Source organism: Salvelinus alpinus, chromosome 2 (assembly GCF_045679555.1).
Source record: "Salvelinus alpinus chromosome 2, SLU_Salpinus.1, whole genome shotgun sequence".
NCBI classification, from domain to species: Eukaryota; Metazoa; Chordata; class Actinopteri; order Salmoniformes; family Salmonidae; genus Salvelinus; species Salvelinus alpinus.
In genome coordinates, this window is record NC_092087.1 from 56,909,781 (window position 1) to 56,933,267 (window position 23,487).

The window sequence follows — 23,487 nt, forward strand, 5'->3', positions numbered from 1 at the left end:
AACCAAATGCAACTGAACAGTGCAGTGGGCAGGAGCTAAATTGAACGTGTAAATCTTTCTGCACTACAGGTTGACAAAAATGCAGAGCTTGCTGCCCGGTGGAAGTACTGTGCTCTCAGTACAGAGAAACTCCGGCGCCCTATTGTTGCTTGTGATCTGGGAAGGTGAGGACATTTTAAAATCAGTTTGTTGTTGTGAACTAGTCATATTGTATGACACCTTTTTGTATCTAGCAATCTACAATATTTAGTGTTGGCATTATCAGTCTCCTAGGTGTCCCTATTAGATAACTGGATATAATCTGCATTTTAATAATATGAAAATCAGGAAGAAAGTGCTGCTTGTTGATTGGGTGCAGTTAAGAATTAAATGGCGCTGAATATTAGTAGCTTAGGTATAGGCTGTTTTTAGATACTTCTATCACACATGGATTTCGTAATCAAAATGCTATTTTTGCTTACAGACTCTATAACAAAGATGCTGTGATTGAGTACCTTCTGGATAAATCTGCAGATAGACCCAACAGCGAGGTTGTATCACACCTTCGTGGCATTAAGGTATGGTAATTTTCCATGATTTCAGCTGAGGCCACATATCATTGCATTATGTAAAGTGAATCAAAGGTGTGTGTGTGTGTGTCATTCCACAGGATATAAAGGAGCTGAACCTGACTGACAACCCAGCCTGGGAGGGCGAGAGGAGGAACATCAAAGGGGACCGCTATGAGGACATGCACTGTGCCATGTTCATCTGTCCTGTGGTGGGCCTGGAGATGAATGGCAAACATAGGTACGGTGTGTGTTGCTATGGTGTGCACTAATGAATATGACTCTATATACAAGCATCTCGTCAATGTCTCGACATCTTATCAATGTCTTTCAATGACAAGCGTAGAGTGGGGCATTTTGACCCGGAAGTGTCATCTCACAATGTCTGCATTTTGCTGAGTTCTGGCACTGAATCAAATCAAATCAAATTTTATTTGTCACATACACATGGTTAGCAGATGTTAATGCGAGTGTAGCGAAATGCTTGTGCTTCTAGTTCCGACAATGCAGTAATAACCAACAAGTAATCTAACCTAACAATTCCACAACTACTACCTTATACACACAAGTGTAAAGGGATAAAGAATATGTACATAAAGATATATGAATGAGTGATGGTACAGAACGGCATAGGCAAGATGCAGTAGATGGTATAGAGTACAGTATATACATATGAGATGAGTACTGTAGGGTATGTAAACATAGTGGCATAGTTTAAAGTGGCTAGTGATACATGTATTCCATAAAGATGGCAAGATGCAGTAGATGATATAGGATACAGTATATACATATACATATGAGATGAGTAATGTAGGGTATGTAAACATTATATTAAGTGGCATTGTTTAAAGTGGCTAGTGGTACATTTTTACATAATTTCCATCAATTCCCATTATTAAAGTGGCTGGAGTTGAGTCAGTATGTTGGCAGCGGCCACTAAATGTTAGTGGTGGCTGTTTAACAGTCTGATGGCCTTGAGATAGAAGCTGTTTTTCAGTCTCTCGGTCCCTGCTTTGATGCACCTGTACTGACCTCGCCTTCTGGATGATAGCGGGGTGAACAGGCAGTGGCTTGGGTGGTTGTTGTCCTTGATGATCTTTATGGCCTTCCTGTGACATCGGGTGGTGTAGGTGTCCTGGAGGGCAGGTAGTTTGCCCCCGGTGATGCGTTCTGCAGACCTCACTACCCTCTGGAGAGCCTTACGGTTGTGGGCGGAGCAGTTGCCCTACCAGGTGGTGATACAGCCCGACAGGATGCTCTCGATTGTGCATCTGTAGAAGTTTGTGAGTGCTTTTGGTGACAAGCCGAATTTCTTCAGCCTCCTGAGGTTGAAGAGGCGCTGCTGCGCCTTCTTCACAACGCTGTTTGTGTGGGTGGACCAATTCAGTTTGTCCGTGATGTGTACACCGAGGAACTTAAAACTTTCCACCTTCTCCACTACTGACCCGTCGATATGGATAGGGGGGTGCTCCCTCTGCTGTTTCCTGAAGTCCACAATCATCTCCTTTGTTTTGTTGACGTTGAGTGTGAGGTTATTTTCCTGACACCACACTCCGAGGGCCCTCACCTCCTCCCTGTAGGCCGTCTCGTCGTTGTTGGTAATCAAGCCTACCACTGTAGTGTCATCCGCAAACTTGATGATTGAGTTGGAGGCGTGCATGGCCACACAGTCGTGGGTGAACAGGGAGTACAGGAGAGGGCTCAGAACGCACCCTTGTGGGGCCCCAGTGTTGAGGATCAGCGGGGTGGAGATGTTGTTACCTACCCTCACCACCTGGGGGCGGCCCGTCAGGAAGTCCAGGACCCAGTTGCACAGGGCGGGGTCGAGACCCAGGGTCTCGAGCTTGATGACGAGTTTGGAGGGTACTATGGTGTTAAATGCTGAGCTGTAGTCGATGAACAGCATTCTCACATAGGTATTCCTCTTGTCCAGATGGGTTAGGGCAGTGTGCAGTGTGGTTGCGATTGCGTCGTCTGTGGACCTATTGGGTCGGTAAGCAAATTGGAGTGGGTCTAGGGTGTCCGGTAGGGTGGAGGTGATATGGTCCTTGACTAGTCTCTCAAAGCACTTCATGATGACGGAAGTGAGTGCTACGGGGCGGTAGTCGTTTAGCTCAGTTACCTTAGCTTTCTTGGGAACAGGAACAATGGTGGCCCTCTTGAAGCATGTGGGAACAGCAGACTGGGATAAGGATTGATTGAATATGTCTGTAAACACACCAGCCAGCTGGTCTGCGCATGCTCTGAGGACGCGGCTGGGAATGCCGTCTTGGCCTGCAGCCTTGCGAGGGTTAACACGTTTAAATGTTTTACTCACCTCGGCATTAACCTACAGTGCATTAACCTACAGCCTGAGTGCCAGCCTGTCTGTGCTATACTTTTTTAACTCCGTCACAAACCGATCTGGGACCAGGGTATGTGCAGTAGGCCTCAGTGCTAAACTATAGAGATGAGATTCTGAGTGATGATGTGAGCCACTACACTATTTGTGCATTGCCCCATTTTTAAAAATATTTTTAAGTCCAATGCAGACTTTAAAAAAAAAATGTATCTCTATTTAAATCATTTCTGGGCAATAATTTAAGAATCTTACTGTAATTGTTTTCAATTAAAATTGTCAAAAATAAACAAAAAGCTTCTTAGAAAATAGCAATTTCTCAAGCAATAATTTGACTAGGGCTGTCTGAGAGTGGTCTAGGTGGGGAGGGGCGAAATGAAAACAAGTTCTTATTGGCAGAGAGGTTTGGAACTCTCTTATTGGTCTGTTAACTAGTTTCAAGTATTGTGCACAAGTACAGTGAAATGCTTTTCTTGCAAGCTCTTTTCCAACAATGCAGTAATCAATATCCGTAGTACTATAAAGTAAAGTAGAACAAAAACACGAATGAGTAAGTAAGCTATATACAGGGTCAGTGCCAATACCATATTTACAGAGTGCAGGGATACTGGAGTAGTAGGGGTAGTTACATTTTATGTCATGTAATGCATGTGGACACCTGCTTGTCGAACATTTAATTTTATAATCATGGGCATTAAAATGGAGTTAGTCCCGCCTTTGCTGCTATAACAGCCTCCACTCTTCTGAGAATTGCTGTGGGGACTTACTTTCATTCAGCCACAAGACCATTAGTGAGGTCAGACACTGATGTTGGGCGATTAGGCCTGGCTCGCAGTCGGCGTCCCAATTCATCCCAAAGGTGTTTGGTGTTCGATGGGGTGGAGGTCAGGGCTCTGTGCAGGCCAGTCAAGTTTTTCCACACCAATCTTGAAAAAATATTTCTGTATGGACCTCTCTATGTGCCCAGGGACATTGTCATGTTGAAACAGGAAAAGGCCTCCCCCAAACTGTTGCCACAAAGTAGGAAGCACAGAATCGTTGAGAATGTCATTGTATGCTGAAGCGTTAAGATTTCCCTTCACTGGAACTAAGGGGCCTAACCCAAACCATGAAAAACAGCCCCAGACCATTATTCCTCTTCCACCAAACTTTACAGTTGGCACTATACATTGGGGCAGGTAGCGTTCTCCTGGCATCCACCAAACCCAGATTAGTTGGTCGGACTGCCAGATGGTGAAGCGTGATTCATCACTCCAGAGAACGCATTTCCACCGCTGCAGAGTCCAATGGTGGCAAGCTTTACACCACTCTAGCCGAAGCTTGGCATTGCGCCTAGTGAGCTTAGGCTTCTACTGCCAATGTTTCTCTATGGAGATTGCATGGCTGTGTGCTCAGTTTTATACAGCTGTCAGCAACGGGTGTGGATGAAATGGCCAAATCCACTCATTTGAAGGGGTGGGGTTTTTCTGTCACCAGATCCCATTTGACTACAATATCACTATGGCTGCATTTACACAGGCAATTCTGATCTTTTTTTCACTAATTGGTCTTTTGACCAATCAGATCAGCTCTTTTGCCAAGAATTGGGCATAATATTAGAATTGGGCTGCCTGTGTTAACGCAGCCTATGAACCACAGTGGCAGCTTGGCTTGATAATGATCCCCTGTCCAATCCCAATTTGCTAAAATATCACCATTGCAAAATACAAAAGTTGTGATAAAAGAGGGTGGTAATTCCTATGGCAGGGTTTTTTTCATGTATTGATGGTAGCACTATATTTTTCCTTACAATAGACGTGTTGCATCACAACCTTAACCCTAAACCTTATGTCATCTTGTTTCTCTCAGGTTCTGTTTCCTGCAGACCTGTGGCTGTGTGTTTTCAGACCGGGCCCTGAAAGAAGTCAAGACTGAGATCTGCCACAAGGTAGGACACAAGGTAGAACAGTGCGTTCGGAAAGTATTCAGACTCTTTGACTTTTTCCACATTTTGTTACGTTACAGCCTTATTCTAAAATTGACAGTTTTTTCCCTTTATCAATTTACACCATAATGACAAAGCAAAAACAGGTTTTTAAATTTTAAAAAACTATCACATTTACATAAGTATTCAGACCCTTTACTCAGTACTTTGTTGAAGTAACTTTGACAGCAATTACAGCCTCGTCTTCTTGGGTATGATGCTACAAGCTTGGCACACCTATATTTGGGGAGTTTCTCCCATTCTTCTTGGCAGATCCTCTCAAGCTCTGTCAGGTTTAATGGGGAGTGTCACTGCACAGTTATTTCCAGGTCTCTCCAGAGATGTTTGATCAGGTTCAAGTCTGGGCTCTGGCTGGGCCACTCAATGACATTGAGACTTGTCCCGAAGCCTCTCCTGTGTTGGCTTTGCTGTGTGCTTAGGGTCATTGTCCTGTTGGAAGGTGAACCTTCGCCCCAGTTTGTGGTCCTGAGCACTCTGCAGCAGGTTTTCATCAAGGATCTCTCTGTACTTTGCTCCGTTCATCTTTCCCTCGATCATGACTAGTCTCCCAGCCCCTGCCTCTGAAGAACATTCCCACAGCATGATGCTGCCACCACCATGCTTCTCCGTAGGGATGATGCTAGGTTTCCTCCAGAAGTGACTCTTGGCATTCAGGCCAAAGAGTTCAATCTTGGTTTTGTCAGACCAGAGAATCTTGTTTCTCATGATCTGAGAGTCCTTTAGGTGCCTTTTGGCAAACTTCAAGCAGGTTGTCATGTGCCTTTTACTGAGGAGTGGCTTGCGTCTGGCCACTTTATCATAAAGGCCTGATTAGTGGAGTGCTGCAGAGATGGTTGTCCTTCTGGAACGTTCCCAGTTCTTGGTCACCTCCTTGACCAAGGCCCTTCTCCCCCGATTGCTCAGTTTGGCCGGGCACTCTACAGACAATTCCTACGACCTATTGGGTTGGTTTTTGCTCTTGACATACACTGTCAACTGTGGGACCTTATATTGACAGGTGTGTGCCTTTTCCAAATCATGTCCAATCAATTGAATACCACAGCTGGACTCCAATCAAGTTGTAGAAACATCTCAAGGATGATCAATGGAAACAGGAATCACCTGAGCTCAATTTCGAGTCTCATAGCAAAGGATCTGAATAATTTTGTAAATACGTTTTTTCTTATATATATTTGCAAAAATGTCTTTTTTTTTTGCTTTGTCATTGTGGGGTATTGTGTGTAGATTGAGAGAAAAAATGTATTTAGTCCATTTTAGAATAGAGGCCTGAATACTTGTACTTGTAAAAAATGTACTTTCCGAATGCACTGTAAAACATTCACCACATCTATTCAACAAGCTGTGCTCTACATCTACATGGTTAACTCTTTTTGGTTGGTGCGTAAAACCAATAAGAGGGTAGGCTCTCACAAAGTAGATAGACTCCAATATCTTTTTTTCCCCCTACTAGCAGCAGGGGAAAAAGCTTTTTCACAGGTGTTTCAGTCCAAGCCTTCAGTGTGTACTAAAATAAGATATTGGAATGTTCTGTATGCAAACCTACCCTCTTATTCAATCAGTTACTACACTGTCCACACATTTTTCTTTGTTACACAAAACCTGCTGTTATAGTCAGTCATCTGTATTTTGACAGTAGGGAGAGTTTTCAAATGGAGGGTGGTGCTGTTTGTGTCTTCTACTGTAGATTAATCAACCTTTAGGACGGCGTGTCCCTGCACAGTTGTCAGACAGGTACATAGAGGTGGTGCTAACTGTGAACCAGTTAGCTGTTTGTGCTCACATGTGAATGATTAACCCTCCGGTCTGCTGTTTTTGACATGTTTGGTTACTTTGTGTTCCTTGGAGTTGGCCACAGGTCCATTTCTGTTCTTATTGCATCAATGATTTGCCTTGATATGGAGATTCAAATTTCCTTGTTTTGAAATTACGAAACTATACAGTATGTGTGGTTTAGCAAAGGAAAGCAAATAAAATGTTGGAGCTACTGTATCTGTTTGCCAGCTTGCACATAGAAAAGTACCATGGTGCCCCATTCACCATGCCTGCCGCACTGTGTTCTCACATTTGTATTGATTACATGCTCTATTTAAGGTAAGAATGTGATAGGTAAAGTAGGACACACAATACACAGGAAATCCTATTGAGAAACAGCAGATCGCCTCCGATAAATCGATGTGCTGTAACTTTATGACAGTAAAAGCTCTCCTCGGTGTCATGGAAACCAGATAACCCCCCCAGCCCTGTGCCTGTCGTTATTCCCAATCCCATCAGCCAGCTGACCGGAACCTGAGCCAGGCTAAATGAGGAAGCTGCCAGATGATTGGAAACCATGTGGTGCTGTGGTAGTTGCAAAAACCTGACCCTAGGCCACACATTGACTAGGGTCTGATTTCAATGATGGACTCTTTTATTTTTGTGGGGCAGAGAGGAGCTACATCACTGCCTCTGATCTCCATCTTGCTAGCTACTATTTTGTATTTTATTCGAGCGGATAAAGTAGTGACGTAGGCAGTGGTGTAGTTCCTCTATGCCAAAAGAGTCCATTTATTGAAACCAGACCCTAGTCACTGTTGGCTAACGTAGAGTTTTCAGGACTACTGTGGAATCGGGAGAGCGAGCAGCCCAGCAGGTCACCTTTCCGACTCCATCAGAGCGTGAGAGCAGCATTGTTGTGGTTGTCCACTTGTGGGAATTTTCCTTGCTAACTCTCAAAGGGGAACAGATCAAAGTGCCTTGTCCATTTGCACTGCATGTGATTGTGCAATTTGTATCAACAACCCTTTTGCAAAGATCAAGCTAAGTTAAGACCAAGTGAATTTATAACAAATGTTTAATATATTCAAAGCATTTGGGAATTTCAGTGAATAGCTAAACTTCCTTTACAGTGAACAAACAACAAATATGTTTTGGGTAAAAATGTGCATGATGTACAATTTCCACTTTCAAGCCCTTAATGTTACATTTTTTGAAGTCAATTGAAATATGGTTTGATGTCAAAGTGGCAGTTGAACACCTTAACTGCCTGCCTCAACCTAATTCACATTTATTGGACCCTGTTCTCTTAAATTGACAACATACACAATGTAACAATATTTAATGTCAGTGCAAATGTTTAGGCCTATTTGCCCTATTATACGGTTGTACTTTGCCAGTACTAAGCTCAGAGGGTATCGTTTAGCAGTAGTTGAAATTATCAAAGAACAGTGGGACATTTTTTTAATGTAACTTTAAATAATGTGTAACCTATTTTTGTATTATTTGCAAAACAAATAGGAAACAATGTTAACGGGTCAAGATTAGCACACGCAACATTTTTACCTTTTAACAATCACACCTTTTTACTGCTTTTTATTAAGCTTTACGTATCAGCCTCAGGGCCTTCGTCAGAGCTTTTGTCAGTGTTTTTAATTTTCACCCTCTTCGAATGGGATTGGAGTATAAGGAAAACAAGCATATGTTACCAAATATAACAATGTGTATTTCATAAGTATTCTAATAAAGTGTGTACATAATATATTAAACAAGACTGTGAAACCACAATGAGGACATTGACCCGTCAAGCAAGTTTTCATAAATCATTGGGTACAGTACAAGAAAAAACGTCAGTTATCTGAAGTTACCTTAAAATGTTCACATTTACAACATAACAATCACAGACAAACATATGTAAAGCTGTCATAAAATGAGTGCTACTTTATTTGCAATAGGCAATCGCACAGTATTAATAGTTTACTTTTAAATGGATTATTCTTAACATGTAATTGAGTGTAAAAAATAATTTGAAATGGCAATATTCAAGTTACCACACATCTAAGCAGCCATGTCCAGAGAGCTGTGTTTTGCTCTCCCTTGTAAAGGTTTGCCGAATTCCTTAGGTACAGTGGCCAGTTGTTACAACACATCTAAGCAACAATGTCTACAGAGCTGTCTGTTTCTGCCTGTAAAGGTTGACAAATGTCTTTGGTACAGTGGCCTATGCGGTTCTGTTGTCAAAGTGCACCACAGGTCAGTAAAGGTCCTTGTTTGACGTGGGGGGAGACTTGTGAATTCCTTAGTGATTATGGTTGCGTCATCCTCTCAGCCACTGTGCCTCTTAATGATACACAGAGCCTAAATTTACCACAAAGCATTTCAGGACAACTGAGATATGTCAATAACAAGTCTTCCCTGCTCACCTCGCAAACAGTTTCCTACGAATGGAGAAGAATGTTAGATAATTGTCATTTAGCTTTTGATTGCGTGTCCATGCAGTGACTTTCTTGAGATTTGAACTAAACGCACCAACAGAAATGCATCAAGGCACTTGCAGCACACTTTAGTACAGCCCTCTGAAGTGATACAATAACCAACAAGTATTGGAGAACTACATCCATTTTGGTCAGGAAGAACCCCACAGCCTCGTCAAAGTCCTACCGTGGCATTGAAAAGAGAGGTGGCATTGCCTTGCGTGGCAAGTTGCCACCATGACTGGATGGGAACCATGGCTTGCTGCAGGACCTTGTCTCTGTGCCACTGCTCCAGGCAGTCCAAAGCTTCTGGGAAGGCCTTGCTCTCGAACTTGTTGGCAAACATGCTGTTTCTGTCGATGATCCACTGCAAATCCTCCAGACCATAGATGCAGATGTCCCTAACATAGCGGCCTGCGGAAAGACGTGCAGCAGAAGGGACATAAAAATGAGATTCAGCTCAGTATCAAATTCTATCAACTGCTGTTGCTCAAACGATGGTGCCGGAGGGGATGGCTGCCGTTTTACGGGCTCCTAACCAATTGCGCAATTTTATTTTTTCCGCATTGTAACTTTTTTGGTACATAATGTATCTGCTACCGTCTCTTATGACTGAAAAGAGATTCTGGATATCAGAACAGTGATTACTCATCCCGAACTGGACAAATACTTTTTTTCTGGAATCCGTCTGACGCAAAGGATTTACTGCTGCTCCCGGACCAGGTCCAAATCACCGTCATTCGCATGAAGAGGAGATGGAGATACAGAGGCCGCAGATCCGGGTGCCTTGTGAGAATTAGTCAGCGACTGGGTAACCCGCCTCTACCATTTGTCTTATTGGCCAACGTGCAGTCACTGGAGAATAAACTGGATGAGCTCCATTTGAGACTATCGTACTAAAGGGACATTAAACTGTAATATATTGTTTCACCGAGTCGTGGCTGAACGACAACATGGATAATATACAGTTGGCTGGGTTTTCCGTGCATCGACAAGACAGAACAGCTACCTCCGGTAAGATGAGTGGTGGTCTGTTTATTTGTCAATAACAGCTGGTGCGACATTTTTTGTATTAAGGAAGTCTCAAGGTTTTGCTCGCCTGAGGTAGAGTACCTCATGATAAGCTGTAGACCACACCAACTACAGCGAGACCAATTCAAGACCAAGACCGTAGAAAATCGAGTCAAGACCGTGACCGGGAGGGGGACAAGGGGTCTGAGACTGAATCAAAACCGAGGACAGAACAATGTGAGTCCAATTCAAGACCATGATTGTAATTTTGTCAAATCACCACCATAATAAGAGTTCAAAATGTCCAGTATTTCTGTGTTCATATTTCAGAACAACATATGGATTCTTTAGACATTCAGAATAGTGAAAAAATGCACGCTGAGGGAAAATAGAGCCACTCTACAAATTATTACTAATCCGAACACAGTGGGGAACAATTGGCCTTTACACCTTCAGAGAAGGGCTAAGGATTTATAAAATAATTATTATAATTATATTTTCAACTATGTTCTGATTTTAATCTCTTCTGTTTTTGTTGGAAAGGGTTAACACTGAAAATAAAAAAATATCCAACCAGGATTTTTCTTTGCTGGTCTCTGGGGAGATAAATCTAAGTAAGTCAGCCATTGGCTAGGCCAGCAGAAGCTAGATAAAGGCATCTGCCATTCAACTGTATAAGGGTAACATTTGAGTGGAATCAACCAATAACATTTTGACTTAATGGTGGGACCATTTTTACAAAAACGTATGGAAACTTCTGCCTTCTCGAAGGCCAACAGGTCAGTGCACAATAGCAAGCAGTAGTTTCCCCACTGTCTAGCTAGCTTTTGTTGTCGTCTAGTTTGCAGCGGCTGCAGTAGGTCTTATCAAAGAGGATGTTGTTGCTAATTTGTTAGCGTCTCCCTTTTCATGAATAACTTTCAACAAGAAGTTACGTTTCAAATGATCATCTGGTGAGTGGAACTGTTTTTATTTTTTGCAGAGCGCTTGCTTTTGTTAGCCATCTCTTGGAAAATAACTTATGAACAGTACCAGTCAACAGTTTGAACACCAACTAATTCCAGGGTTTTTCTTTATTTTTACTGTTTTCTACATTGTTGAATAATAGTGAAGACATCAACTATGAAATAACACACTTGGAATCATGTAGTAACCAAAAAAGTGTTAATCAAATCAAAATATATTTGAGGTTCTTCAAAGTAGCCACCCTTTGCCTTGATGACAGCTTCGCACACTTGGCATTCTCTCAACCAGCTTCATGAGGTAGTCACCTGGAATGCATTTCAATTAACTGGTGTGCCTTGTTAATTTGTGGAATTTCTTTCCTTCTTAATGCATTTGAGCCAATCAGTTAGGTTGGGACAAGGTAGGGGTGGTATACAGAAGATCGGCCTATTTGGTAAAAGACCAAGTCCATATTATGGCAAGAACAACTCAAATAAGCAAAGAGAAACCACAGTCCGTCATGACTTTAAGTCATGAAGGTCAAGCAATCCGGAAAATGAAGAACTATGAAAGTTTCTTCAGGTTCAGTTGCAAAACCCATCAAGCGCTTTGATGAAACTGGCTCTCATGAGGACTACCACAGGAAAGGAAGTCCCAGAGTTACCTCTACTGCAGAGGATAAGTTCATTCGAGTTACCAGCCTCAAATCTGCAATTAACTGCACCTCAGATTGCAGCCCAAATAAATGCTTCACCGAGTTCAAGTAACAGACACATCTGAACATCAACCGTTCAGAGAGGACTGCGTGAATCAGGCCTTTATGGTTGAATTCCTGCAAAGAAACCACTACTAAAGGACACCAAGAAGAAGTGACTTGCTTGGGCCAACAAACATGAGCAGTGGACATTAAACAGGTGGAAATCTGTCTTTTGGTCTGATGAGTCCAAATTTGCGATTTTTGGTTCCAACCGCCATATCTTTGAGACGCAGAGTAGGTGAACGGATGACTTTTTTTGATTTTCCCATGATGTCAAGCAAAGAGGCACTGAGTTTGAAGGTAGGTCTTGAAATACATCTACAGGTACACCTCCATTTGACTCAAATGATGTCAATTAGCCTAATTCTTTAGACTAGTTGAGTATCTGGAGCATCAGCATTTGTGGGTTCGATTACAGGCTCAAAATGGCCAGAAACAAAGACCTTTCTTCTGAAACTCATCAGTCTATTCTTGTTCTGAGAAATGAAGGCTATTCCATGCGAGAAATTGCCAAGAAACTGAAGATCTCGTACAAAGCGGTGTACTACTCCCTTCACAGAACAGCGCAGACTGGCTATAACCAGAATTGAAAGAGTGGGATGCCCTGGTGCACAACTGAGCAAGAGGACAAGTACATTAGAGTGTTAGAGTTCCTCTGTCCAGTGTCTGTTCTTTTGCCCATCTTTTCTTTTTATTGGATAGTCTGAGATATGTTTTTTTCTTTGCAACTCTGCCTAGAAGGCCAGCATCGCGGAGTCGACTCTTCACTGTTGACGTTGAGACTGGTGTTTTGCGGGTACTTTTTAATGAAGCTGCCAGTTGAGGACTTGAAGTTTCTGTTTCTCAAACTAAACACTCTAATGTACTTGTCTTCTAGTGTACATATTACCTCAGTTACCTCGACTAACCTGTACCCCTGCACCTTGACTCGGTACCGGTACCCCCTGTATATAGCCTCTGTTATTTTTTGTTGTTGCTTTTTTTAAACTTTTGTTTATTTGGTTAATATTTTCTTAACCATTGTTGGTTAAGGGCTTTTCAGTAAGTACCTGTTGTATTCGGCGCATGTGACATACAATTTTGATTTGTGTAAACAGTTTGCTTCCTAATCAGAAGACTAATCTGGAATCAAGGAGCAAAACTTGCCCTAGACAAGTGAGATCGAGAGTAGAAACTGACTTTGACTGGGAAAGGGAGTTGTTGTACCTTTGCATCCATTGTGTACAGTCCCCTCTTGGTCCCTCCATTTGATTGTCCGGATCTCGCCACCCCAGCCGCCTCCTACATGACTCCCTGGCGCTTCTAGGAGCAGATAATCGATCCAAAACAGATAATCTCATTCTCACGTTCCATTATAGCCTCTCACGTGTCACTTGCAGAGCCTTCAAAATAGTCATACCCCTTGACTTATTCCACATTCCGTTGTTACACCCTGAATTCAAAATAGATTACATTTTTTTCCTCTCACCCATCTTCACACAATCTACACTACACACAATATCATCTATATCCCAGAATGACACACTACACACAATATCCCAGAATGACAAAGTGAAAACATGTATTTAGAATTTTTTTGAAATACAGAAATATCTCATTTACGTAAGTCAATACTTTGTAGAAGCACCTTTGGCAGCGTTTACAGCTGTAAGTCTCTAAGAGCTTTCCAAACCTGGACTACAACTGGACTGCCCATTTATTATTTTCAAAATTCAAGCTTATCAAATTGGTTGTTGATCATTGCGAAGCCATTTTCAGGTCTAGACATAGATTCTCAAGTGGGTTTAAGTCAAAAAATGTTACTCGGCCACTCTGGTAAGAACACTCTGGTAAGCAACGCCAGTGTAGATTTGGCCTTGTGTGTTAGGTTCTTGTCCTGATGAAAGGTGAATTCATCTCCTAGTGTCTGGTGGAATGCAGACTGAACCAGGTTTTCCTGTAGGATTTTGCCTGTACTTAGCTCCATTCTTGTTTTTTTTATCATGAAAAACCAATAATCCTTAACGATTACAAGCGGAGGGTTGTTGAATCTGTGTTTTGAAATGAATTGCTCGACTGTGGGACCTTACAGATATTTGTATGCGTGGGGTACAGAGACGAGGTAGTCATTCAAAAGTCCTATTATATACTATTATTGCAAACAGAGTAAGTCCATGCAATGTATTGTGTTGATAAGCAAACTTGTACTCCTGAATGTATTTAGGCTTGCCATAACAAAGGGGTGGAATATTTATTGACTTATTTTTCCTAGCCACTGTGCTTCTGCATTTCTTTCTCTTTTGGGGTTTTAGGCTGGTTATCTGTGAAGCACTTTGACAACTGCTGATGTAAAAAGGGTTTCATAAAATACATGTCATTGAGCTACGCTGGTTTACTTTACTTCAAACCGAGTGGGCATGTTGAACCCATTCCTTTTAAGTTTCAAGGCTAGAAGTAATCTTTGAACACCCCAAATAAATGTACTGTAAGTCAGCCTTTCATGAACTCAGTTCCTAGGCCACCAGGATTTATCGACTAAGCATAGCTATTTCGTCTCCTAGGTTTTTGCTTTTGGATACATTTCAAATTGGAAAGGTTGTGCGTGGCATAGCTATGCACTCATGAAAAGATTGTAGATGTCTTATCTGTTTTCCTCATGGATTTAACAGTTAGAAATGTCCCTATGCATTTATATAAGCTCAGAACCAATTGTGTTAGAGATTACAAGTTGCTTTTTATGTGCTGTTTGTAAACTTGTACTTTACCTTTAATGTGATTGAGCGTCACCCAGTAGTGCTCATCTGGGCTGAATGCGTCTTTGGACCACTCTAGCAGGTCTCTGGACACGTGACTCCTCAGTACAAACTCCACAAAGGTCCTGGTTAGTGCGTAGTAGGCTGTACCAAAGTAAATCTGAAGCCTGTGGGGCGGAGCACCTTTCTTTGGGCCTCCGCGCTTGGGGGCCACGTGGGAGCCCCTGACCTCCCTGTACTGCAGCTGAGTCCGGTGCCTCATAGCCGCAGGCTGCTTGATGCCCGGGGTCATGTTCCTGTCCCTCCACTCCTTGCTCTGCATGTAGCGCACCAGCTCCAGGTTGCTCTTTACAGGGAAGTCCTGGCCGCACAGGTTGAGCACCTTCCTCCAGGGCACAGGTGATGCCGCCAGGTCCCTCATGCAGTTGATGTCGGCCTGCAGCCGTGAGAAGCCGGCGTAGGTCACCATCTCGCTGTGGCTGGCCAGGAACACATTGGGGAAGCAGCCCACAAGGCTTTCCACGGCTTCCCTGTACTCCCGCGGAGCCTTGGCGTCCACGTGGACACAGTAGACATTCTGCGGCGTGTAGATGGCCCGCAGCAGGCGCACCAACAGCTCCAGCTCCTTGTGGACAGTGAGGATGAAGGCCAGAGGGTAGTCTTCCTCCTCCCGGCTCAGCGGGCGGGTGATGAAGTGAAGCTCCCTCACCAGGCGGGAGCAGTCCTGGTCCCCACCCCGACTTCCCATACCCAGAAGATAGCTCTCCACCTGGCAGTCACGGCGTTGCCATGCTGGCGAGCCCTTGGTGCTGGGGATGAAAGCTTGGCAGTACTTAGAGAATGGCCTGCAGCCCTGGGGCCCACTCTGACCCTGGGGATCTGTGCCAGCCATGGCCCTCAGGTAGATGACCGAGCAGATGAGCATGCATATTCCCAGGCAGAACAGGAAACTGCACTTTGCGCCTTCCAGCTGGAGCATAATAGTCCAGCACTGGACGGACACCACGCAACCACCGGCAGCAAAGGACCAGGGTTAGGCTGTACTGTAAAATGACAAAGCCAGACTTGAGACATTTAAAAGTATTTTAAAGACTCATACCCTTCCATACTTTTTATGGAAGATTATTGAAAAATAACCACAATTATTTGCAATGTTTTACAGTCAAAGACGAATCTGTTTCCTCATTGCAATTCATACAAGGATTCTTTCTAGAGGTGTTTAACGACCCAGCACACAGCAAAGATGAGTAGCTTTTTATGGAGTGCTTATTAATCCGATCTCAACAGATGAGACATGATACAAGTGAGTAGAGAGGAAATGCATAGATAATGCTGCTAGATGGACTGAGGAAGCTGGCTCAGGAAATTTAAGAAGTGAATCATTAAGCAATGCAAGAGACAGACTCATAGACATCAGAATAGATATGCACATTTGAATGTTGAACCTAGCCATGCAAACAAGGTTTGTATTTTTGCAGTATACAGGTTTCGAAATATGGAAATGCTCTAGCTCCTAGATACACAATACCCTGGATCTAAATAGGATCACATAGCCATAATTACCGTCATACATTTTCTTAATCACTTGTAAATCAAAGTAGGTCTACCTGTTGTTCCTGCTAACCGATTGATTATATTTTGTAAGAAGTGAGCTACACTGCTTCGCTCATTCACTGCACTACCACTGGTGGAGAATCAATAAGAATTCAGTAGAAAAGGGATAACTTTTGCTCTTATAACACCCTCTGCAGTTGCCTGATAGCACACTAGAGAGACGTATTCACCAGAGACTTGCTAGAACCCGATAATCAGTGGCAGCCCGTTGAAGAGATTTGGACATTGGGCTTGTTATGCAAATATGTAATGAAATCCCAAGGGTCTCTCACATCAACTACACAGGCCATTGTGACATAAAGGAAAAAACAAACAAGATTGGTCTCTGCAGTAATTATGTCAACAGACGGATAAAGTTGAATAGAACCCCCAGGGATTTATCTCATTCTTGGCTTACTGATTCTGAGAGAGCTGTCTTGTTTGCTTATGACAAACTGCCTTTGATTTATTGTTAATGGGAGACTTTTTCACAAGAAATGAAACCGTCAACTGGCGTTGTTTATTTAGAAACTAAGCAAACTACGTGTGGATAGCAGTGTATCATCCAGTGTGCAAGATTAAAAAAATTAAATGTGAACCACCTGTTGCCATTATTAGTTGGATTAAACACTGCTAGTTCTCATGGAGCCATGCTTTTATTTTATCACCTGTTAATGGATTGAGTAATTAACCAGATATTCCATCACTCTTAGGCATTTGTAATTGAAAGCTCATTGTGGGAATGTTTAATACCACACGCATCATAGCATACTACCCTCAGCAACATTTTGATTCAGAGCAAAGAGGATAAGGCTATCCAGTTACCTTAATTGCAGTTGAGCCCGGGGTCCTTTCGCTGAAGAATAGGTTAAATATTAAGCGCCTGGCCAAAAAATGGCGAGCCGGAACCAACAGGGAGTCAAGCCTGGCGCACGCAGGGAGCTGGAGCCATGGGTTGTCAAGGGATGGGCTGGTGGAGCTGTTGCTGCTGCAGTTTGCTGTGCGTTGCTTTTGTTGTGGTTGTCTCAGGTCGGTGGGTGGCTCGCAAGTCATTGTACTCCGCATCCGTCTCTGTTTTGAGCGTGTGTGTGTGCCTGCGTGTGTGTCATTTCTTACCCTCACGTCTGTGGCTGAGGCGCTCCCACTGCATCCCACCTGAGATGAGGGCCGGCCCTGCCTGGTAACGGGCGGATTCTCTCTCATTTGGCGCACACACACACCCATATAGAAGCACTGGCAACCTCCTACCACCTTTAAAATGATCTTCAACTACCTCGCTTAATTTCTTTTCTCTCTTCATCTCTCACACCATATCGCTATTGCTCTCTCTCTTCTTTCCCAATTTTAGATTTAACACAAAAAAAGCTAAGCAACCCCAATCTTCCTTCCAATGTCAGATTTGCAGCAGTCGCAGCATGGATTATGTGTCTTATCCTCGACTCATCTCTCTCTGCCTCTCTTGCTCCCTCTCTCCTGGGAGAGTTCTCAGATGGTTCTGCTGCTGTGGCTGGTTTAGTGCTGTGCAGAGTACAGTGCCGCCAGAGGCTGCGACAGCCTCAGCCAGTGTTTTGTTTGCTGCCTGGTCAGCGACTGAGATTAGTTATTGTTGGCCACATGGCCAGAGGTCACATTGAGCTGACACCAGGACACAATAGGTCCCCCCTGCTGGTGGGCTTTTGTCTTTGTGTGGCCGAGTGTGATGTTATCAGTGTGTGCATGTGTACATGAGTGTGCACGTGAGCATTTGTCACTCATTAATGAAAATAAACATTCAGTAGTAATGCACAGGTCTCTTTTTTTGTTTTTATGAAAGAGGGAAAGAACACAACAGAAGCTGTTGATTTGAGTAGAATAGTAATTTTTTCTTCCATTATTCCACAATTTAATGGCCTCCCCACTTCGGTTGAACGCGTAATGAGGAAGAGCTCCGTTTTTGTTTGGAAAGTTTGTAGCAGTTGGCATCAGTTTCTGGGACTGCTTATCTCTTCCCAGTGATCCTGCTGACCAAGGATGGGTCTGAGGAGCTATTTGGCGTCGCAGCTAGCCTAGCTGCTAGCTAGCTGCATATCAAGCTAGCGAGGTTTTCTTGAACGCAGCCCGCGACGAGCTTAGCCATTGTGGCTGGGACCGTGGATTTTTCCGGGTTTGTGGCTGTCTAGATCCCTGCTGTTGTTTTCAATCTTCCCTGTGACCTGCCCTGTCTGGAACTGCGAGGAGTAACAGCGTAACATACGTTGCTAGCTATCATGACAAAGACCAAAGCCGGCGGGAGTACCGTTGAGGACAGTGGTGTCTCTCTATCACACATGAAGGATCTTTTAAACAACAAAAAGAGACCTACAAGCAGTTGTTACATCAACAAGAAAATGGCTTCAAGTGTTTTGTACAAATTCTCGTGGATTTTACCAATAAAAGAATAGACTACCTGACCAGAGATTTCCAGGACCTGAAGAACAGTTTGCATTTCTCCCAGGTTCAGCTCGATGAGTTGAAACAAGAGAATGGCAAGATGACAGCAATCTGTAAGTCATTGAGAGAGGACATCAGTTCTGTGTGTGAATTCATGATAACAATGACAGATAAATCAGACTATCTCGAGGGACAATCAAAGCGGAACGACATAGTTGTGGACGGAATTGCAGAATCTCCACATGAGACCTGGACAGAGTCTGAGGATTAAGTGAGGGAAATGATCTCTGAGAAATTGAAGATGGACCACAGGAAGATTGAGGTAGAGCGTGCCCACATGACTGACAATGCGCGGGGACATTGCGTACATCCGCTATGACAGGCTCATTGTCCACCCTCCCTCCCAGAAGCGTGGAATGGATGAGAGAGCTAATCATATGGTTTGTAGCCTCAACTCCGCAGCACACAGACACACACACACACACACCAATTGATTAATGGACTGCTGAATGTATTTTTTTCTCTTGCTTTGTCTGCTCTTTTCAGTATTATGTCTATCTCTGATAAGCTACCCAGGAAAGAGCTGAAAATAGCCCATATTAATATATGTTGCCTTTAGAAATAAGGTTAATGAAATCAATAACTTGCTAACATCATGACATTCATATATTAGGAAATTCTGAGACTTACTTCGATAATTCATTTGATGATACATCAGTAGCAATAAGTATAGAAGAGACAGAAATGCTTATGGGGGAGGTGATGCTGTATATATTCAGAGCCATATCCCTGTAATGCTTAAAGAAGATCTTATGTCAAGTGTTATGGTTGCAGGTTCACTTGGCACATCTAAAGCCTTTTCTTTTGGTGTATTACTATAGGCCACCAAGTGCTAACAGTCAGTATCTAAATAATGTGTGAAATGCATGTGACAAACAGAGGTCTACTTTCTTGGGGACCTGAATATTGACTGGTTTCCATCAAGCTGTCCCCTCAAGAGGAAGCTTCTTACTGTAACTTGTGCCTGTAATCTGGTTCAGGTTATTATTCAACCTACCAGGGTGTTTACAAACAATACAGGAACAAGATCATCCACATGTATCGATCACACTTTGTTCTTAACTTCATATGGCTGCAATCCCGCTAACGGGATCGATATGACAACAGCCAGTGAAAGTACAGGGCGCCAAATTCAAAAAGCAGAAATCTCATAATTAACATTCCTCAAACATACATGTGTCTTATATCATTTTAAAGGTAATCTTGTTGTTAATCCCACCAAAGTGTCCGATTTCAAATATGCTTTTCAGCGAAAGCACTACAAATTATTATGTTAGGTCACACCAAACCACAATAAGCACAGCCATTTTTCCAGCGAAAGATAGCTTTCACAAAAAGCAGAAATATAGCTAAAATTAATCACTAACCTTTGATCTTCATCAGATGACACTCATAGGACTTCATGTTACACAATACATGCATGTTTTGTTTGAAAAAGTTAATATTTATATAAAAAAATCTGAGTTTACATTGGCGCGTTACATTCACTAGTTCCAAAAATATCCAGTGATAGTGTATAGCCACATCGTTTCAACAGAAATACTCATCATAAATGTAGATGATAATACAAGTTATACACATGGAATTATAGATATACCTCTCCTTAATGCAACCGCTGTGTCAGATTTCAAAAAAACTTTGCGGAAAAAGCAATCCATGCAATAATCTGAGACGGAGCTCAGAACATTAGTAAAATTAGCCGCCATGTTGGAGTCAACAGAAACCAGAAAATACATGATAAATGTTTCCTTTGATGATATTCATCAGAATGCATTCCCAGGAATACCAGGTCCACAATAAATGCTTGATTTGTTCGATAATGTCCGTTATTTATGTCAATTAGCTACTTTGGTTAGCGCGTTTGGTAAACAATTCCAAAGTCACAAAGCACGTCCACTATAACGTGACGAAATGTCCAAAAGTTCCATAACAGTCAGTAGAAACATGTCAAACGATGTATTGAATCAATCTTAAGAATGTTGTTAACAAACATCTTGAATAACGTTCCAACCGGAGAATTACATTGATTTCAGTTGAGCGATGGAACAAAGCTGCCTATCACGTGAACGCGCGTGGTCAAAGCATGGTCAGCTCGTGGCAGTGGTGACTAATTCCTGTATCCTTCGGCCCCCCTTCACATTAGAGAAGGCTGCAGGGGCAGTATTGAGTAGCTTGGATGAAAGGTGCACAGAGGTGCCCATATTAAATGGCCTGCTCCTTAGTCCCAGTTGCTAATATATGCATATTATTATTCGTATTGGATAGAAAACACTCTGAAGTTTCTAAAACTGTTTGAATTATGTCTGTGAGTATAACAGAACTCATATGGCAGGCAAAAGGAAGTGGAACTTAAGGTTGTTTGGATTTTCTGAGGCTGATAGATTTTCAACCATGCTCTCAATTGAAATGACAGCGAGATATAGATGAGTTTTCACTTCCTACGGCTTCCACTAGATGTCAACAGTCAACAGAACTTTGTCTGATAACTCTAATGTGAAGGGGTGCCGAAGGAGACAGGAATGAGTAATCACTTCCACGGGCTGATCACGCATTCACCATGCGCCTTCACATGAGTAGGACGTCCGTTCCATCGCTCTTCTGAAGTCAATTTAATTTTCCGGTTGGAACGTTATTCAAGATGTATGTTAACAACATTCTAAAGATTGATTCAGTACATCGTTTGACATGTTTCTACTGACTGTTACGGAACTTTTGGACATTTCGTCACGTTATAGTTGAGGCGCTTTCTGACTTTGGAATTGTTTACCGAAGGCGCGAACCAAAGTAGCTAATTGGACATAAATAACGGACATTATCGAACAAATCAAGCATTTATTGTGGACCTGGGATTCCTAGGACTGCATTCTGATGAAGTTCATCAAAGCTAAGGAAACATTTATCATGTATTTTTTGGTTTCTGTTGAGTCCAACATGGCGGCTAATTTGGCTATTGTTCTGAGCTCCGTCTCAGAATAATAGCCGTAATTTTTCTGTAATTTCTTTTTGAAATCTGACACAGCAGTTGCATTAAGGAGAGGTATATCTATAATTCCATGTGTATAACTTGTATTATCATCTACATTTATGATGAGTATTTCTGTTGAAACGAAGTGGCTATGCACTATCACTGGATGTTTTTGGAACTAGTGAATGTAACGCGCCAATGGAAACTCCGATTTTTAAAAATATAAATATCAACTTTATCAAACAAAACATGCATGTATTGTGTAACATGAAGTCCTATGAGTGTCATCTGAGGAAGATAATCAAAGGTTAGTGATTCATTTTATCGCTTTTTCTGACTGCTATCTTTCGCTGGAAAAATGGCTGTGCTTCTTGTGGTTTGATGGTGACCTAACATAATCGTTTGTAGTGCTTTCGCTGAAAAGCATATTTGAAATCGGACACTTTGGTGGGATTAACAACAAGAATACCTGTAAAATGATATAAGACACATGTATGTTTTGAGGAATTCTAATTATGAGATTTCTGTTTTTTGAATTTGGCGCCCTGCACTTTATCTGGCTGCTGTCATATCGATCCCGGTAGCGGGATGCAGCCATAAGAAGTTGGCTCCATGGATTGATGAGGAATTGAAAAACTATGTTTGAAAGAGATGGGGCAAAAGGAGTGGCTAATAAGTCTGGCTGCACATCTGACTGGTTTACTTTCTGCAAATTGAGAAATTATGTGACTAATCTCAACAAAAAGGTAAATAAACTTTATTATGAATCCAAAATCAATGATATAAAGAATGATGGAAAATAACTTTGGAGTACTTTAAATTAAATTATGGACAAAGACAAATTCAACTCCCATCTTTCATCGAGTCAGATGGCTTATTCATCACAAAACCATTTGAAGATGCCAATTATTTTAATGATTATTTCATTGGCAAACTTAGGCAGGAAACCCCCCCAACAAACAGTGAGCAATTGTATTAATGCATAAAAAAAACAAATAGTGAAAGAAAAGCAGTACAAGTGTGAATTTTGTAAAGTTAGTGTGGGAGAGGTGGATTTTTTTTGGATCAATAATGACAAACCTCCTGGCATTGACAACTTAGATGGAAAGCTACTGAGGATGGTAGCTGACTCGATAGCCACTCCTATCTGTCATATTTTTAATCTGAGCCTAGAGGAAAGTCTTTGTCCTCGGGCCTGGAGGGAAGCCAAAGTAATTCTACTACCCAAGAGTGGTAAAGCGGCTTTTACTAGTTCTAACAGCAGACCTATAAGCTTGCTGCCATTTCTTAGCAAACTGTTGGAAAAAATTGTTTGACCAAATACAATGCTATTTCACTGTAAACAAATTAACAACAAACCTTCAGCATGCTTATAGAGAAGGGCACTCAACAAATTACTGATTGGTTGAAAGAAATTGATAATAAGAAGATTGTGGGAGCTGTACTGATAGATTTCAGTGCGGCCTTTGATATTATTGACCATAACCTGTTGTTGAAAAAAAGTATGTGCTATGGCTTTTCAACTTCTGCCATGTCGTGGATTCAGAGCTATCTATCTAATAGAACTCAAAGGGTTTTCTTTAATGGAAGCTTCTCTAATGTCAAACATGTAAAGTGTGGTGTACCACAGGGCAGCTCTCTAGGCCCTCTACTCTTTTCTATTTTTACCAATGACCTGCCACTGGCATTTAACAAAGCATGTGTGTCCATGTTTGCTGATGATTCAACCATATACGCATCAGCAACCACAGCTAATGAAGTCACTGAAACCCTTAACTTCTTATGGCTGAAATCATGCTAACGGGATCGATATGACAACAGCCAGTGAAAGTGCAGCATGCAATAATCTGAGTACGGCGCGCAGACAAAGACAAGCCATACAGGTACCCGCCATGTTGTGGAGTCAACAGAAGTCAGAA

At 42.3% G+C, this 23,487-nt stretch overlaps 2 protein-coding genes across 6 annotated transcripts in view; one reads left to right on the plus strand and one right to left on the minus strand.

Moving 5' to 3' along the window:
* The window catches only part of LOC139565443 (beta-1,3-galactosyl-O-glycosyl-glycoprotein beta-1,6-N-acetylglucosaminyltransferase 7-like), a 36,047-nt gene extending 18,355 nt beyond the window's left edge, over positions 1-17,692 (minus strand). Inside the window, exons 1-4 of one of the 4 annotated variants that reach the window (XM_071385796.1) lie at positions 16,960-17,686; positions 14,554-15,584; positions 13,016-13,111; positions 7,683-9,510 (exon numbers count right to left, since the gene is read on the minus strand). In XM_071385796.1, the coding sequence (XP_071241897.1) occupies positions 9,272-9,510; positions 13,016-13,111; positions 14,554-15,520 (1,302 nt within the window). In that variant the 5' untranslated portion in view covers positions 15,521-15,584; positions 16,960-17,686 and the 3' untranslated portion in view covers positions 7,683-9,271. Of the gene's footprint in view, positions 1-7,682; positions 9,511-13,015; positions 13,112-14,553; positions 15,585-16,112; positions 16,919-16,959 lie in introns of those variants that run through there. The other 3 variants (XM_071385805.1, XM_071385814.1, XM_071385821.1) reach the window with 3 other exon arrangements.
* Positions 1-23,487, plus strand: part of LOC139565463 (replication termination factor 2-like) — a 40,920-nt gene that overhangs the window by 1,545 nt on the left and 15,888 nt on the right. For both annotated transcript variants that reach the window (XM_071385842.1, XM_071385833.1), the window contains exons 2-5: positions 70-164; positions 464-557; positions 650-789; positions 4,735-4,813. In XM_071385842.1, coding sequence (XP_071241943.1) covers positions 70-164; positions 464-557; positions 650-789; positions 4,735-4,813 — 408 coding nt within the window. The remainder of the gene's footprint in view (positions 1-69; positions 165-463; positions 558-649; positions 790-4,734; positions 4,814-23,487) is intronic.